General features: G+C 37.5%; 1 protein-coding gene across 12 annotated transcripts in view; it reads left to right on the forward strand.

The window, feature by feature from the left end:
* The window catches only part of FRYL (FRY like transcription coactivator), a 260,625-nt gene that overhangs the window by 132,906 nt on the left and 110,449 nt on the right, over positions 1-17,270 (forward strand). For all 12 annotated transcript variants that reach the window (XM_032852083.1, XM_032852119.1, XM_032852093.1 and 9 more), the window contains 6 exons: positions 1,728-1,867; positions 2,809-2,905; positions 12,774-12,853; positions 13,309-13,389; positions 16,171-16,339; positions 16,628-16,720. In XM_032852083.1, the coding sequence (XP_032707974.1) occupies positions 1,728-1,867; positions 2,809-2,905; positions 12,774-12,853; positions 13,309-13,389; positions 16,171-16,339; positions 16,628-16,720 (660 nt within the window). The remainder of the gene's footprint in view (positions 1-1,727; positions 1,868-2,808; positions 2,906-12,773; positions 12,854-13,308; positions 13,390-16,170; positions 16,340-16,627; positions 16,721-17,270) is intronic.

Below are 17,270 nucleotides of genomic sequence, written 5' to 3' on the forward strand. Positions count from 1 at the left end.
AATTTTATCTGTTACTAATATATTATTTTAAAGATATTTGGATTATTTAGATCTTAAATCCACTAATGAATAAATGTATAGTCAGAATTTGAAATTCTATTAAAGTATTTTAAGGAATATTTCCATTTTTTAATGTAAACTATTAATAAAACTTTAAATGGTTATGCCCCATAGTTCAATTTTGTTTCCCCCCCCAATAAAAAACAGGTGTGGGAGAAACTATTTTAATATATACTTAAAATAGTAGATGGTATTTTATTGTTCCTTCTTTAGATATTAAAAGTATTTGCTTTGAGTTATCTTTATTGTTTATAAAATACAAATACGAAAAATTAGTTAAATAAAATTAGAATCTTGTTTTTACTTTAATTTTCTATATTAGAAACCATTACCTGTCAAATTATGGTTAATTATAAGTAAAAGTATGACTAGAGGAAGGCAGAGATAATGAAAAAGAGAAGAAGAGCTTATACAATCAAATAAACTGTTTTATTCTTTTCTGTTTCCTTGGATGAGGTACATTTTAAAGTTATATGAATTAAGAAAATTAAAGGTTTAATTCCTGAAGGTACCGATCTATCTTCTTTAACTGACACTTTCTATAATCCTGGACCTGAACAAGACTTGAATATTCCTGTAACCCATCATTTTTTAGTTAAGAAAAACAAAATAAAGCATGTTTGACTGTATACTTTGAAGTATTAATTTTACGAGCAATGAGTAGCATCAGATATGGAAATTCCTATGCAGAGCGATTTTTTGCTTGAGATCCTTCAGATGAAGAGTGACCTTAGGCACTGCTTGCTAATGATAGCTGGTGTGCCTCTTACTGCCACTGCAGGAATGCTGGGTTCATTCGTGAAATGCATCTGGCATTCACCTAGAATTTGGATGGTTTCCGGGATGCCTCAAATTGAACGACATTTGTTCATCCCACTACGTTTATCTTTACGCTGTCCTCTTGCATATCCTAAGCTTTAAAAGCTTGTTACAGCACGTTTCCAATACGTTCTTGTGTGGGTGTCACAAATTAATAAATGCAGTTATAACTCTCCATTCTGCGGTAGAGTGACACAAAGTTTACTCTCATACACTTCTCACATAACACAGTCTTCTCCATTCTTCATCTCTTCATTCATTCTAGTGGCAATATTTCCAACCTTTTGTTCACATGAGCATGGAGCAGGAACAGGCCGGGGGAAGGAGGCAGGTGTGGTTTTCTCATGATACGCATACCACTTCCCCCACAGGTATCCTTCTGTATAACCAGAGATGTTACTAAGGGTCATGTTTTTACACACGTGAGTAGTATATAAAGGCAGGAAAAAGGTGGACAGCTTAGCCCACTTTGTTACTTGGATAAACCCCTAATTCTTATTTTTATTTTAAAACACTTTTATTGGGGCACCTGGGTGGCTCAGTGGGCTAAAGCCTCTGCCTTTGGCTCAGGTCATGAGTCCAGGATCCTGGGATCGAGCCCTGCGTCGGGCTTTCTGCCCAGCAGGGAGCCTGCTTCCTCTCCTCTCTCTGCCTGCCTCTCTGCCTACTTGTGATCTCTGTCAAATAAATAAATAAAATCTTAAAAAAAAAAAAAGACAAGTTTATTGCATTTGAAGTATTCAGTTCATCTTAGAAATATCAGTCATTTCCAAATGATGGCTAATAAAGTTAGGAGTATGATACCTCGATGATGTGTTTTAACTTCTGGTGACATCTTGTGTTTTCAGTTGATAAGCTCTATGAGCTCAGTAGCAGAGCACTGTCTCCCTTCCTTACTTCGCACCTTGTTTGACTGGTACAGACGCCAGAATGGAACTGAAGATGAATCCTATGAGTACAGGCCTCGATCCAGCACAAAGTCTAAGGGGTAAGGGGCTCATTTTCTACTCCTCTACCTAGAATTGAAATGCTTTCAATGAAGGGGGCGTTAGTGTTCTCAACCAAAGACTGGTATTGTTTGATGTCTGAGCAAAAACATGGACTACTTTTGTTATGAAACTGATAATGAAAGCAAAGCATAGTCCATACTTAAGTGTAAATCAGGGGAAGGTACCAGTTAAAGTCGATGGAACTCCATGTTACCGATCACTGGGATAGTCCAATGAATTTCAGGAGCGCCATTTCAGTAGTTCGGTGAGGACCTTTAATGGTTCTAGAAGAAGTTAAAATATTCAAAGAAGGTCCAGTTCATATGGCTTGTGATGGAAGCAATTGTGATACAGGAGGACTGCCAAACCCTGTATTACGATACCGTGAGACTCTCCCTGTTGCTCAAGTCCCCGAATTTCTCTTCCCCTCCTTCAAATTTGCCAGGGAGGTGTTGGCTTTGCATAAAACATCCATCTGGGTTCAAGAGATGATCCATAGTTCGGAATTAGGTTTTAGTTGATGCCATCTGTGATTTTTCACATTAGATACGCAGAAAGTTTCCCGGCACTATATTTTCATCAGAAAAGTTATTATTTTTGTTTCAGTTCTTAATTAAAAAAAAAATACTAATCAAATACAGAGTAATGTTAGATTTTCTAAATAAGATTTAAAGTATTTTCCTTAACTGATTCCTTTAGAATGGGTTTAATTTCTGACAGATACAATAGCGACGTGTTTATCAATACTGTACAAAATACCCAACACGAGAAAGAAAACGAGAGCATACAGACGTTGGGTAATTTAAAAACAACTTGAACTATCAGTAGCTGTAGGACACCATACATACGAGGAGCTCAGTAAATAACCAAACTGTTAACCAATAGCTATTTTAAAATATATGGTCTTAAATGCAATCCTAATTTGGGGTTCTTGTTGCAGGGATGAACAGCAACGTGAAAGAGATTATCTTCTTGAAAGGAGAGACTTAGCAGTAGATTTCATTTTTTGTTTAGTTTTAGTTGAAGTTCTAAAGCAGGTAAGAAGCTTTCTTTCTGCAGAGTTTGTGTTCCTTATTCTTATTTTGCCTTCACGTTTCATTTACCTTATTTAGGGTGTTACGTCTAAAATTCTGGCCCACGTTAAGTAGATTTCTACAATATAATTACACATCTTTCCGTTGCCCGGGGCTTTCGTGGCCCGTACCTATCACTTCCTATTCTTTTTACCTTTGCAAAATGCCGTTTAAGATAGGAGATCTTGTTAGCAAAATTGAGATGAATAGAAATTGGGTTACATACGGGCTTTTAGCTGTGAGTACAGTCTGCCTGTCATCCATCAACTTCAGTCCAGTTTCAAAAAATTTCTCTTCCAAAGTGATCAAGCCTGTGTTCCAATGTGTAATCATCGTACAGTTACAGTTAAGGGATAGGGACGTGTTGACGTGGGGAACACCGAATTGTCAAGTGCAAGTGCTTTTTGGACAAGTGAAAACCCCTCAGGATAATAGATGTTTCATGTCTATTCAGTGTCTGGTAGGATGCTGGTATTGTGTTCACGCTGTGCTTGTGAATGTGACATCTGATGTCTGGTATCCTGTGTATTTGTACTACTCAAAGTCAGTACAGGTATACCTTTAAATACATCTAAGTCCTTGTACTGATTTTGAAAGTGGGGGTTTTTTTTGGTCAGTTTTTGTTTTTTTATTTACTAAAATCAACTACTTTGTTCAAATGTGTGAAAGTATTTTTTGTTTGTTTGTAGTCTTTAAAAAGCTCTATATCATTCAAAGTCAAGCCATATATTTCCAGCCACGTACATTGTAATGTTTGAAAAGGTTAGGAAACCTAAAAGAAAAAAAAAAAATCACATTTTGCATATGACATATTTGGACAAGGATTTTGTTTTTGTTATACAGAATGAAATAGGATATATACTATGAAAGCAAATAGCAGATGTTAGCTAGAAGTTAATTGACAGCCAATTTTTTTTTGACGGAAGCAATATAAAATTATTTGAGTTATTTTTTTTTACACTTTGCCTTTGTTTTTATAATGTATGTGAAAAGTCATTGAAATCTGAATAGCTGAAATTCACAAATAAAAATTTGAAATATGAAGAGCAGATAAATACATTAATCAGTGGTGAAAACCATTTTAATTAATTTGTACCTTTCTTAAAGTTCTTTCTGTAGGTGTAGGAAAGAAATTTGCTGTGGGAGTTGTGCTAATTACCCAGGTTTGCTTTCTGTGATCTCAGTTTCGCTGGGATCCTAAGAGCCTGAGGCCAGCGTAATTTGGGGTAGAAGAGCTTAGGACCAGAGTGGCCATTGACCATGACTGGACTAGGACTCATTGTGGTTGACCTCTAGCATCTCCTGTGTGCTGGTGTAGGTCATGTGAGTGATTGGGTAACCAACATTTTGCATTGCCTAGTTAAATAATCCAGGGTTTCTTCTTTGAGCAGGAGAAATTGTAAATTCCCCTAGACATTCAGGCCCGTCTCTGATCTGGCTCCATGGTACCTTTTCTCCTTTGTTTCCCGAGGCATTCTTTTGCTTGCCAATCAGTGTCTCCTCTGAAAGTTGCCTCTCATTGCAGGTTCAGAGCTTCTGTGCACAGGTAACCCTATGTAAGTTTTCTCTCTCCTGTTCCCCTTGCTCTCACCTGCCCTCTCCTCTTCCCCGTTCTCTTGGTCTTCATCCTCCTTCCTTCCTCCTCCTCTTAAAAAATAATGCAGATAGCTCTTCTGGTGGAGAAGACCATAGGATTCATAAACTTTCATTGGGCCCATTTTTTAAAGTCCATTCCACAAAATCCCTTCAGATCCATGGTGCGCATGGACTCAAAAGTGTGGGGAAAAAAGAAGTAGCTCCCCTTTTTTTTTTTTTTTTAAGATTTTATTTATTTATTTGTCAGAGATTTCGAGAGAGAGCAAACACAAGGGTGTAGCAGGCAAACAGAGAACAGGTTCCCCACTGAGCAGGGATCCCGATATGGGACTGGATCCCCAGGACCCTGGGATCATGACCTGAGTCAAAGGCAGCCACCCAGGTGTCCCTACAACAACTTTAATAGCTAATCTCTGTTTTTTGGTTCTGCCACCAAATTGTTCCAATCTATAGCAGCCTTTCTACTGTTTTCTCTCTTTTACCATTATCCTCATACTTTCACTCAGATGCACCCATGAAAGAATAAAATCTGTCACAAAGAACAGTGAGATACTTTATTTATTAAAAATCATACATAGGTTTTTTTTTCTTTTCCTCAGTAAAAGGGAAGTCTTTTTAGCGTCTTCAAAACTAATAAAACCAGAGAAAATGAAGTAAAAATCAATAGAACTTTCTGAAGTATCATGACGAACTAACCCAATTTTCTACCATGTCAAAGTGATGTAGGGTTTAATAGATCTGGAGACTAATCAGTGTCATATATCTTTAATAGGACTTTTACTTTTGTCCCCCATAAGAGACACATATTAAAACGTGACTCAGTTTTATTTTGACGAGACAGACGGTCCCAGGAGTACTGAAGTATTGATACTTGGTTGGGCCAGTCATAAAGAGGAGTAAATATTCTTTACGGGTTAGTCCTTGACATCCTATATTATAAATTTTTTGTTTCTTGAATAATCTGATGTGTCTTCATGTGTGTTTAGAACTCTTCACGATGTGTAAAGGCTCTATATCCTTTGTATCAGCCGGTCATTTTAATAAAACTAGGAAACAGCCAGGACAAGTGTTTTCATTCCAGCTGTCATTTTTTTGCTGCATAACTTGGATGAGTTATTATTCACTACCTTTTTCCCCCTCTGTAAAAGAGGGATGATAATATCATTTTTGTAGAAGCGTGAGCGTTAAATACAGTAATGCCTGGGACATGGAAAGGGCTCTGTCAGTATATCTGTTATTTTCATTTTGCAGATGAAGAAATGTTCTGAATTTAGTGACTTGCTGATGATTATAAAGTTAGTTCACTTTTTTATTCCAAGTTTTCTGCCATTAATAATAAGAATATTGGTAAAATCAGTGATACAAAATTAGGTGAAATAGGCAGCATCTAGGAAAATTAAAGTTTTAATCATAAATTAGAGAAAGAATTGAGTTAGTGTAAATATGATGAAATGAGTATGATTCATTATGGGAACAAAATTAATTCAAGATGATAGAGGACCTAATTTTATTTTTTCAAGAAAGTCAAACATAATCTTGGGCTCATGGCCAACTACAAATTTTAGCATATCAATACCAAAGGCTTTCAAATTCATAGTAAAAGCATGTCTAAATGGCAACATCAACATTTAGAAAGTTTGAAGCAATTTTCTTTCCATATGAAATTCTAGTCAGACATTTACTCATTGAAATAAACAAGATTGGGAAACTTGGTTTGTAAACCATCTCCAGCTCTTGGCTTAGTTTTATTCGTGCTGTTGCGAAGTATTAGAAGGTGGAGTACATCCTTAGTATGTTCAGATTTCACATGTGCATTTTTGATGTGGATGAGTTCCCTGAAGGCTGTGCGGTTATTTGTGATTTTTCTGAGGTTAAATGCATTCCTTCCCCTTGGCACTGAAAGCTGGTCGTTTAGGGAATGAATGAGCCTCATTGACTCCGCAGTGTCCCTATCGTAACCTGATTTTGTTATTTTTCACTTTCGTGATGTGATAAAAGCATTAAAGTTTGGGAGGTGGTGGTGGGAAGGGCCTTGGAATAAAACTCGGGTAATCTTTTTTTTTTTTTTTTAAGTTTTTTAAAGTTTTGTAACCAATCTTTGTATGCAACGTGGGGGTTGGAATGCATGACCCTGAGGTCCAGAGTCCCATGCTTCCTCTGATGAGCCAGCCAGGCGCCCCTGGATGTTAAGATTCTGCCAGATATATATCCTTCTGGAATGCTGAAGAAGAATTAGTGCTGCTTCTAAAATCACAAATGACAAGGCCTGAAGAAGTCGTGACAGTATGGGTGGGAATATTACTCCATGCAAGTAGACCTCTTCCTCTGTAAGCGGAGAAGGGGTTCTGCCCCCTGCCCCCCACCACTGTTGCCTTTTTTTTAAATTCAGTTTGAGAATGTTTTTATTATTATTTTTTTTTTATTTTTTTATGTTTTTATTATTATTATTACTGTTATTATTATTCTTGAAAATAAGGGGAGAAATAGGGATTTCTAGAATGTCTATGCATCCTGATCTTGTTTGTTCTTAAAATTAGGTAAGACCTATTTCTTCTTTCACTTCTATTTCTGGCTACAATATGATAAAATTGAAAGCTTTGATTTCTTTTGCCTTTATCAAATGCATTTTTATATGGCAGAAACTGGGCGTGCAGTATTTTCTAGAGAAGTACACATCAGCTTCTGAACTTTAGTTCCCTCATCTGTAAAATAGGGAACCAGTATCTACCTTGTAAGACTCAGTGTTACAAGTAATACTTACAAAAATGCCTATCTAATGCCTGACACACATACACATACCAAGTGTTGATGGTGGCCATAGGAGGGAATAACTCAGAGTGTACAGCATGACTAAGCAGTGTCCCTAGCTGTCATTGTTAGACATCAGACATCACTGGACCAAATACGACAGTTTAGGAGAAATACAATTGCATTGTATTTCATATCTCTGGCCTAGAGCGCACTGAACATCCCTGTGAGGAAATCCATATGGTAAAACCACAGCACAGAACAGTAAATGGAGTATAAAAATTAAATCACATAAAATGCAGTGTTGCATTATTGCAAGGTTAATGAGATGTCTGGGACCCAGCCTGTATAATTAGCACCATGAATTCCGGAATAGGTTCTAGAAGTCAAAATGCTTGATCCAGGTACAGCCTCTTCCCGACTGGTTTGTCATCCGCTGGTGGTAGGTGTCTGCTCCATTTTAACCATCAGTGGGTAGCCGCAGGGCTGACCCAGTGCTCGGGACAGCAGCCTTGATGATAGTAACTGTTTCTGTTACCTTAGGGCCTATTAATGGGCCCAGTTGAGGGGAGATCAGGCTGGGAGACGACATCTGCCTCCTTGCTTCTCGAATGGGCCCTGGTTTCCTGCCATTTTCCTTACCAGCCTTTCCCCTCAGTATCTCCATCCTTATATTCTAGCCCCTTTGTGTGGCCTGCTTTCTCAGGAGGTTAAGAATTTTGGCCTAGTCCCTTTTAGAAAAAGATGGAAAAGGGGAGAGGACAAGAATCAATGTCCAATTGTATTATGCTCGGTTTTTCATTCTCTCAGGACCAGTGATTATAGGGTTCCAGTCTGTTGTCTATGTTTTATAGGCGGGGAAGTGGAAATTTGCTCAAGGTTATGTAACTAGTAAAAAGAGAAGCTGTGGCTTGATTAAACTAAGCCAAAATCCACAGTCTTTCTACACTTTTATCATGGTAGTGAAGAAAATGTTTTTATTTATTATATAAAGATTTGATTATAGTTTATTTACAATAAATTTATCAGCTTGGTGTGTATAAATGGAACACTTGGGGAATACTGTGTTGAGTTTCTTCTTAATATAAGAGAATAGTATCATCCTAAAAAGAGGTATTCGGGGTACCGAGTGAAAGATTGTAATGCATCTACTTGATTGATCAGCTACTATTCTGAAATTCCTATATCAACAAACATGATTGTTACAATTCTATAAAGAAGTGTCTGCCTATAAAAGATTGAAAAGCGGGGCGCCTGGGTGGCTCAGTGGGTTAAAGCCTCTGCCTTCGGCTCAGGTCATGATCCCAGGGTCCTGGGATGGAGTCCCACATCGGGCTCTCTGCTCAGCAGGGAGCCTGCTTTCTCCTCTCTCTCTGCCTGCCTCTCTGCCTGCTTGTGATCTCTGTCTAATAAGTAAATAAAATATAAAAAAAAAAAAGATTGGAAAGCTTTTTAAAAATTTTTTTTAAGATTTTATTTATTTGTCAGAAAGAGAGAAAGCACACAAACAGGGAGAGAGGCAGGCAGAGGGAGAAGCAGGCTCTCCGAAGAGCAAGGAGCCCAATGTGGGACTTGATCCCAGAACCCTGGAGTCATGACCTGAGCTGAAAGCAGACGCTTAACCGACTGAGCCACCCAGGTGTCCCTGGAAAGGTTGTTTTGTTGTTGTTGTTGTTGTTTTTTAAGATTTTGCTTATTTATTTGAGAGAGAGAGAGAAGGAGCCAGGGGGAGAAGGAGAAGCAGCCTCCCTGCTGAGCAGGGAGCCTGACGGGCTCGATCCTGGGACCCTGGGATCATGACCTCAGCCAAAAGCAGATGCTTAACCGACTGAACCACCCAGGTGCACCTGAGACATTTCTTATAATTTATATAGTCAATCATAAAATTCCTAGTTAAGTATTTCTAATTGCTAAAGAAATTCTGGCTTTAAAATTTCATCTTCCAATGTGGGACGAAGGTTAAGATTATTCTTGTAGAGTCTGAATTCTGTAGAATAAATTCAGTTTCTATGCAAATTATTAACACGGGATTTTTCAAATCTCAGCTTCTACAAACAGATGAATAAAGATCTTTCCTCTGTCATCAGGCTACTACTTTTAAAGGCTCATTGAAAGCTAAGACAGGTAGAGTTTGGATGACAGCTGCTTCCTCACTTAACCCTATTTGATTTTGCAATGGAGCACATTTTCTTCAAACTGGATTCCAGGTGCAGGCCTTTAGGACGGTCCCAATTTCTAGGAAATCTGAGACATATGCTCTCTCTGATCCTCTTCAGTCAACAACAAATTATCAATCTGCTTAGCCAAGATAAAGCTATAGCCTTCCATCCTGGAGTTAAAAGTTCACCATGAGCCTTTCCAGCCTTTCATAGCTGCATGCCTCCCTCTGCTTGGGCAGCACTTTAAAAATAGTGCCAGTATTCTCATTGAGCTGAATAAATGGCAATGAATAGTTACTGACTGGATTTCTTGTATCTCTTGTCCCTCATTAGAGTGTAATCATGGTTACTGTTTCTAATGCCTCTCTCCTATTTACTAGGTTTGAACTAGCTCCCAATCATTATTTAGGACTAAATTCAGCTCCCTCCTTATAGACTCCTGATTTACCTTTGTAAAAAATAAGTTATCCTAGAGTGACTGGGTGGCTCAGTGGGTTAAAGCCTCTGCCTTCAGCTCAGGTCATGATCTCCGGGTCCTGGGATTGAGCCCTGCATTGGGCTCCTTGCTCCGCGGGAAGCCTGCTTCCTCATCTCTCTCTGCCTGTCTCTCTGCCTACTTGTGATCTCTGTCTGTCAAATAAATAAATGAAATCTTAAAAAAAAAAATAACATCTTTCTTTTAAATTAAAATGTCTCCTTTATCAAACCCTCACGAAACATTCTCTGAACATCTCTGAATAATTAGTGTTCCCTGCTGTTCTTTACCCCAGGCTAATTTGTGGCTTTCTTGATAAATTAAAATCTCTATTATGATTTTATGCTATTAATGAATTTTTCTCTAATATATATAGTTAAATTTTTTTAAGGAAGTGTGGAATTCCTGTGTGTTTTGTTTTGTTTTGTTTTAATTGGACTTCAGGGCCACAGAATGGGAGAAATCATGATCTTGGTTCAAGATACGCTATTACCATTGGTCTCTGTGTGGCTGCCTCTGTATTTGTTTACAATATAATGGTTACCTGTGGGCCCCCAAATACCTAGAGCTTAAGCCTAATAATATGAATCTCTTCTAGTTCAATCCCTGGCTACCCTCGTACCATTACACTGATCTTTATGTTAATTATTCTCTTTTAAAGATTTTTCATATATGTTTGAATAGTAAGTTTTCCTTGTCTTCGGATTTTCTTAAAGAACGTATCATACTATATATTGTCCTCTGGGACTTACTTTTTCACTCAACATTATGTTGCTAGGATTAATCTGTGAAGTGTGCAGCTATACACACTTTCTTAGGTTTTCTTAGGCCTATAATTGCTAGTGTAGTGGAGCTCCACCCTCTTAAGTTCATTCCTAGAGCCCTGCAAATTAAATTGACAACCATCACATGAACAGGAGGAAAGGTGTATTACCAACGCATATTGAGGTCTTCATGGGAAAGATGTTGAGGACATAAAGAACGGTTAGACCCTAAAATTTAACAAAGAGCAACACACTGTGAGTGACAAAACAAAGGAAAAGTGTCTGGGCTTCTAGGGGTGGTAAATTGGGGGAAGGAAAATATGTGGGGGAACTCATGGAAGGTAAGGGCTGTTTAGTAAGTTTGTGCAGTCCTATCTCATTGTCAGCTTTCTGTTTCTGATGATAATGGTTGTTTTCTTGGTATGGGAAAGAGGAGGGGAGACTGCTTTTAGGCAGAAAGGGGGAGGCTGGAGAGCTTTTCCTGCACCTGGAAAGTGCAGTTGGCTTCAGCTCAAAATAAGTCTCATGCCAAAGTGCCATGTTTTGTGGTGGCATACTTTGATCAGCCTCACTAGATTGTGGGCTGTATAAAATATTGATTTGAACTTAACATCAGCAATGTCTGTGAAACCTCATTTATTTATGTTATCTCTACTATTTGGTATTGTCAGACTTTTCCCCACTGAGTGGGTATAAAATGATACCTTATGTATGTTCATTCTCCTTGTTACTAATTAAATCAAGCATCTCTTCATACTTATTAGGAATAAGCCCACCCAAGGACAAAAACAGAAAATTATAAAGCCTTGATAAAAACCTTTAAAGAAGTGAAGAGATATTCCATGTGAATGTAGAAGAATACAGTTAGCCCCAAATTGATCTGTGGATTGACTGCAACTCCAATAAAAATCCTGACATTTTTTCTGTAACTTTGAAGGGTTATTCTAAGTTGAGTATTGAGGAACAGTGGGCCAAAAATGGCTAAGCTCTCTCTGAAGAAAAATAAGGGGGACTTTCAGTACCAGACATCAGAACTTATTCATAAAGTCTAATAATGAAGACTCTATGATTTTAGTACCAACATATAAAAACTGATAGAACAGTCAGTTCAAAAACAGACCCACACATGTATAGAACTTGAATATATATCAGTGGTGACTTGTGTAATCTTTGATCTATCAGTTCCTCCTTTTGGGCTCTTTCCCATGGAATTACACAAGCATTTAACATTTAATGTACAAGATGTTTATTATATAACATTATGTATATTGATTATTGAAAATCAGAATGAAATGTTTAGCAATAGAGAGCTCATTAAATAAATTACAATACACTGAGTAGTATATGGCCATTGAGAAGAAAGGAGGAACTCTAAGTACTGACATGGAAAGATGCATCATTTTGTTAAGAAACCTAAGGTTTGTATGTATGGGTGTGTGTAGGAAAGAATCTGAAAGGATGTACACCAGGCTATTAGTAGAGATTATAAAAGGGGGATGAGGCAGGGATTTTACTTCCTGGTTTAAATATTTTGGTTTGTTTTATGTATTAGGAAGTAGCATATAACTTTTAAAGAACCAAGCAAAACAAAGATATTTAAATGACAAATTTCTAATACGAATAAGGCCATACATAGTTTTAAGTTGTTGAGAAAGTTGGTGTTGTTTTGGCTGTTGTTTATGATAGAAAATCAGACTAATGGAATGTGTGGCTGGCTCAGCTAGAGGTTGCTTTTCTGTATGTGTTGCAAAGAGGTTCGTGTGGGTGTCTTCGTAATTTCAGGGCAGTGATAATTATAGTCACATCAGCAATCATGTCTCCTTGTTCCCCTTTATGGGCTGTAGTTCAAGGAATTTTGATTATGAAGCTAACATTCTTAAACTTAGAGCTTATTAAATTAGATGGGTAACTGAATTCTCAGGGAAAATAATAACATCCTTAGAAAAGGGGAAGATTGACTAATTAGTAATAGATCCTATCGTGGAAATGAAAACTGGTTATTGATTTAATTAGTTGAAATGTGGAGAATACTCAAAAAAGATTTGTAACCCACTTAGCTCTTGCCGACTTGACAATTTGTTTTGTTCCAGATTCCTGTTCATCCTGTACCCGATCCCTTAGTTCACGAAGTTCTAAACTTAGCTTTCAAGCACTTTAAACATAAGGAAGGGTAAGTAAAATGCTAGCTTGGGATCGATGCTTTTCTCTGCAGGCCACGTTTGGACCATTTAAGTATAATTCAAACTCTCATTGATCTTTTGTTTTTAGAGTTCAAAGCATTTTCCCTTCCTTCCTTCCTTCCTTCCTTTCTTCTTTTTTGAATCCACACCAAATGCTTACAAGAAAGGTGTTTTGTATTGTTTTTAGGCTGTGTCCCCATAGGAAAGATTTTATTTAAAAAATTCTGAAAATTATTGATTGGATTTATAAGAATTAGAAGGTTAAATTTCATGACAAAGTAAAATCCAGATAGAAGAAGATTCATGTGGTTTTTATTATCCTATCCATGAATGTTTAGAGAGGGGAAAAATAAAACTGTATAACACCCTGACGAGAGATTTTCAAATTTATTAGGGAGAGTTTATAGAAAAATTTGATAATACATTTGTTCTCTTGTTGTTGTAGATATTCAGGAACCAACACTGGGAATGTGCATATTATCGCTGATTTATATGCAGAGGTGACAGGGGTTCTTGCCCAATCAAAGTAAGTGTTATAAATCACTGATTTCAGTTTGTGTTTTAGAATGCTTCCTTGCTTGGGGTGCCTGGGTGGCTCAGTTGGTTAAGTATCCGCCTTCAGCTCAGGTCATGATCCTAGAGTCCAGGGATGGAGTCCGCAACCGGCCTCCAGCTCTGCAGGGAGTCTGCTTCTCCCTCTGAGCTTCTCCCCTCTCGTGTTCTCTCTCTCTCTCTCTCAAATAAATAAATAAAATCTTTATTAAAAAAAAAAAAAGGAATGCTTCCTTACTAGTATAATGGATTCAGTTTTAGATCTTTTTTTTGTAGTTATTTTGTAAAGATGTTTATTTATTTGACAGACAGAGATCACAAGTAGGCAGAGAGGCAGGCAGAGAGCGAGGGGGAAGCAGGCTCCCCGCTGAGCAGAGAGCCCGATGCGGGGCTCGATCCCAGGACCCTGAGATCATGACCTGAGCTGAAGGCAGAGACTTTAACCCACTGAGCCACCCAGGTGCCCCCATAGTTATTTTGAACTCCATCTTATATTACTTTGCTGCTCTAGTCCTTAGAGGATTTCAAAGTTACATTCATACATTAATTTCACAACTTGTTTTCATTTATTTGGGGTTTTCCATAAATTCTGAATTAAGGAAATTGGAAATTACCAGGAATAGTCAGGACATTACCTTATTGCCTATTTTTAACTATTCTATGAGAAGTGGGTTTTTTTTTTTTTTTTTAAGATTTTATTTATGTATTTGACAGAGAGAGACACAGCGAGAGAGGGAATACAAGCAGGGGGAGTGAGAGAAGGAGAAGGAGGCTTCCCGCTGAGCAGGGAGCCCAATGTGGGGTTCGATCCCAGGACCCTGAAATCATGCCCTGAGCCAAAGGCAGATGCTTAATGACTGAGCCACCCAGGTGCCCCTAGAAGTGGTCTTTGTTGTTGTTGTTGTTTTTTCTTTTTTAGAACTCTACAGAGCTAGTAATGACTTTTTTAAAAAAGATTTTATTTATTTATTCATGAAAGACAGAGAGAGGGAGGCAGAGGAAGAAGCAGGCTCCCCAATGAGCAGGGAGCCCGATGTGGGACTTGATCCCAGGACCTTGGGATCATGACCTGAGCTGAAGGCAGGTGCTTAATCACCTGAGCCACCCAGGCACCCAATAATGACTTTTAATACTTTCTAGTTGAGTACTTCCATTTCTGAGTGCAGTGTCTTCCTCCTAATTATCTTACTTGTTTTAGCACCAAATAGTGTTTTGGATAGATAGAAGAGATACCAAGAAAGAAAAAGGAGATAATAGATTACTCCATAACGGTGTTCATTAGGAGTTAAACTCATTGAACTGCCTTGAACCATCAGTGTAGTAAACAGTAAAAATGTTTGTCTTTAGTATCTCGTGGTTGCTCTGAAGACTATGGAATTTGAATTTCCTTTGTTGCTACTGGGAAATTTGTGAGGTAAAAAGTTATCAATGAAGATTTTCTTGGATGTCATTTAAATAAATGAGTCTTTGGTCCTGAAATCGTCAGATGAAAACCTTTCTGGATTCTAAGAAGCCAAGTCCACTTCTTGTTAATGTTTGGTTCCTGTTATTTTAGTGACTAATAATTATGAGAAATTTAATAAAAAAGAAAAGCCCTTGGATTCTAGTGTTATTACGGTGGGAAGGGTTTTATCTCCTTTATATTTTCTTTATGAGATGCAAAAGAATACGTTCATGAAAAAGGGTATTGTTTTCCCCAAGACTCAAATGGAGGTGGATAAGCAGTGTTTTCTATCATGTATCTATATTTCATTAGTATGCACTATTTTTTTCCCCTATGTAGTCAGTGATGATTGGAAAATATGCTTCATTTGTTATTTTTACTTTCAGGAACTGGTTTCCCCAAGTAACAGTAATAGTAAAATCTTTAGCTCTTTCATATTCTATAGAGGGGGGGAAATTAAGTATTATTGGTTATTAAATTGTTAGGTATCTCTTTGTAATGTAAGCAGAGAAAATAGTTTTGGTCATTTGAATCCAGGATGGTGCTTATATTTTAAAGCATTTCAGTTCTTTCACTTATTCACTTTGTATGAGACCATGTCCTCCCAGTCCTCTCCTTCAGTTTTCCTGCAGTGTAAGGAGAAATTAATTTTAAGTGATGGTGGTCTAAAATTGTTTGGTTCATGTCTTTGAACAAATTTGTGTAGTCCCTAATCTGTTCTCCGTATACCTCAAATTACAGACTTTATAAAAAGGAGCCTTAAACATTAAAGATACTGTCTGATTGATAGGGGGATGTTTTATGAGTGGATTATTTGATTTTGTTTTTATTATGATTATTATTAAATGGTAATGGAGCTATACTGATGCTATGATAGGAAGAAAGAAATCTTGGTTTTTTTAAGATTTTATTTATTTATTTGACAGAGATCACAAGTAGGCAGAGAGACAGGCAGAGACAGAGAGGAGGAAGCAGGCTCCCTGCTGAGCAGAGAGCCCGATGCGGGGCTCGATCCCAGGACCCTGGGATCATGACCTGAGCCGAAGGCAGAGGCTTTAACCCACTGAGCCACCCAGTTGCCCCGAAATCTTATTTTATCTACTTACGGAACATTTAATTTTACAATAAATGAACAGCAGATTTGGAATGACAAATAACTATGTTTTTCTCTATGCTTTTCTGGTAATTTTGAGGAAGGCCAAGAAAAGAAATGATGTCTATGTGTAATATCTTTAGATTCCCATGTTGAATATCGTGTGGGACCCTAGTGTTTTAAATTCATATCCTGTTATATATTCGTGTATATCGCAGGTTTCAGGCTGTGAGGAAGAAGTTTGTGACAGAGTTGAAAGAGCTACGGCAAAAGGAGCAGAGTCCACACGTGGTACAAAGCATCATCAGCTTAATAATGGGAATGAAATTTTTTCGAGTAAAAATGTATCCTGTAGAAGATTTTGAAGCATCCTTTCAGTTCATGCAGGTGATAAACCTTCTCCATTGCAGGGATTAGAATTAGCCTCATAGTGGTTATTCTTGCTCTTTAGGACTTTTGAAAAGAAACAAAATGTATAGAAATTAATGACATCGTTATTAATTCCTAACAACAAGTGTCAAATTGGTCACAGGTGTGAATTAACTTTTTTAATTTGAGCGTGTTTTGACCTTAACTTTTTGGTAAAATGACAGTACTTAGAAAATTATCATGATCCTAAAAATTCTTAAATCTTCCTCTTTTGTGAACCTAATATATACCTCTTTCCCCCTCAAGGAATGTGCTCAGTATTTCTTAGAAGTAAAAGATAAAGATATAAAACATGCACTTGCTGGTTTATTTGTGGAGATTCTTATCCCTGTAGCTGCTGTAAGTATGTTTTAATTTTTATATTCTATGTTAAAAAGTACCTTTTCACTGAAGAAGTTGCCACATGAAATATTCTTTCTGGTAATTTCATAGACTAATAAGTGGAAACTTGGAATGTAATGTGGAAACGGGGAAAGTGGTTATTCGCCAAATGCCAGTAGAGCACTGATTCATCTTTTAATTACAAGAATGGGCCCAGGCCCTTAGGATTCAGAGACTGTTAGGAGGGCAGAGTATCTGCAACGTAGCCTCTAGGTTATGCTTCTCTGTCATGGCTGCCCGAAGTAGCTCAATGCATTTACTCGTGGTTTTGCTTCTAAAATATGGCGGCCATTTTAATAGCCTCTGAAGATACTCCATATTCGAAGTACTGTAATGTGTACCTTGGAATTTACAGGACTGTCTCGATTGTAAACATTCTGTCCTGTAGTTGCTATTGACATTCATCGTACTTGTTGAACTATATATGCTAAATTATTTAGAAGGTAGGATTATTATAAATATGATTGCATTAACATCTAGGGAAGCAGATTTATAAAAGCCTTTCTTG

This window comes from Lontra canadensis, unplaced genomic scaffold (assembly GCF_010015895.1).
Source record: "Lontra canadensis isolate GAN:19392208 unplaced genomic scaffold, GSC_riverotter_1.0 scaffold1, whole genome shotgun sequence".
NCBI classification, from domain to species: domain Eukaryota; kingdom Metazoa; phylum Chordata; class Mammalia; order Carnivora; family Mustelidae; genus Lontra; species Lontra canadensis.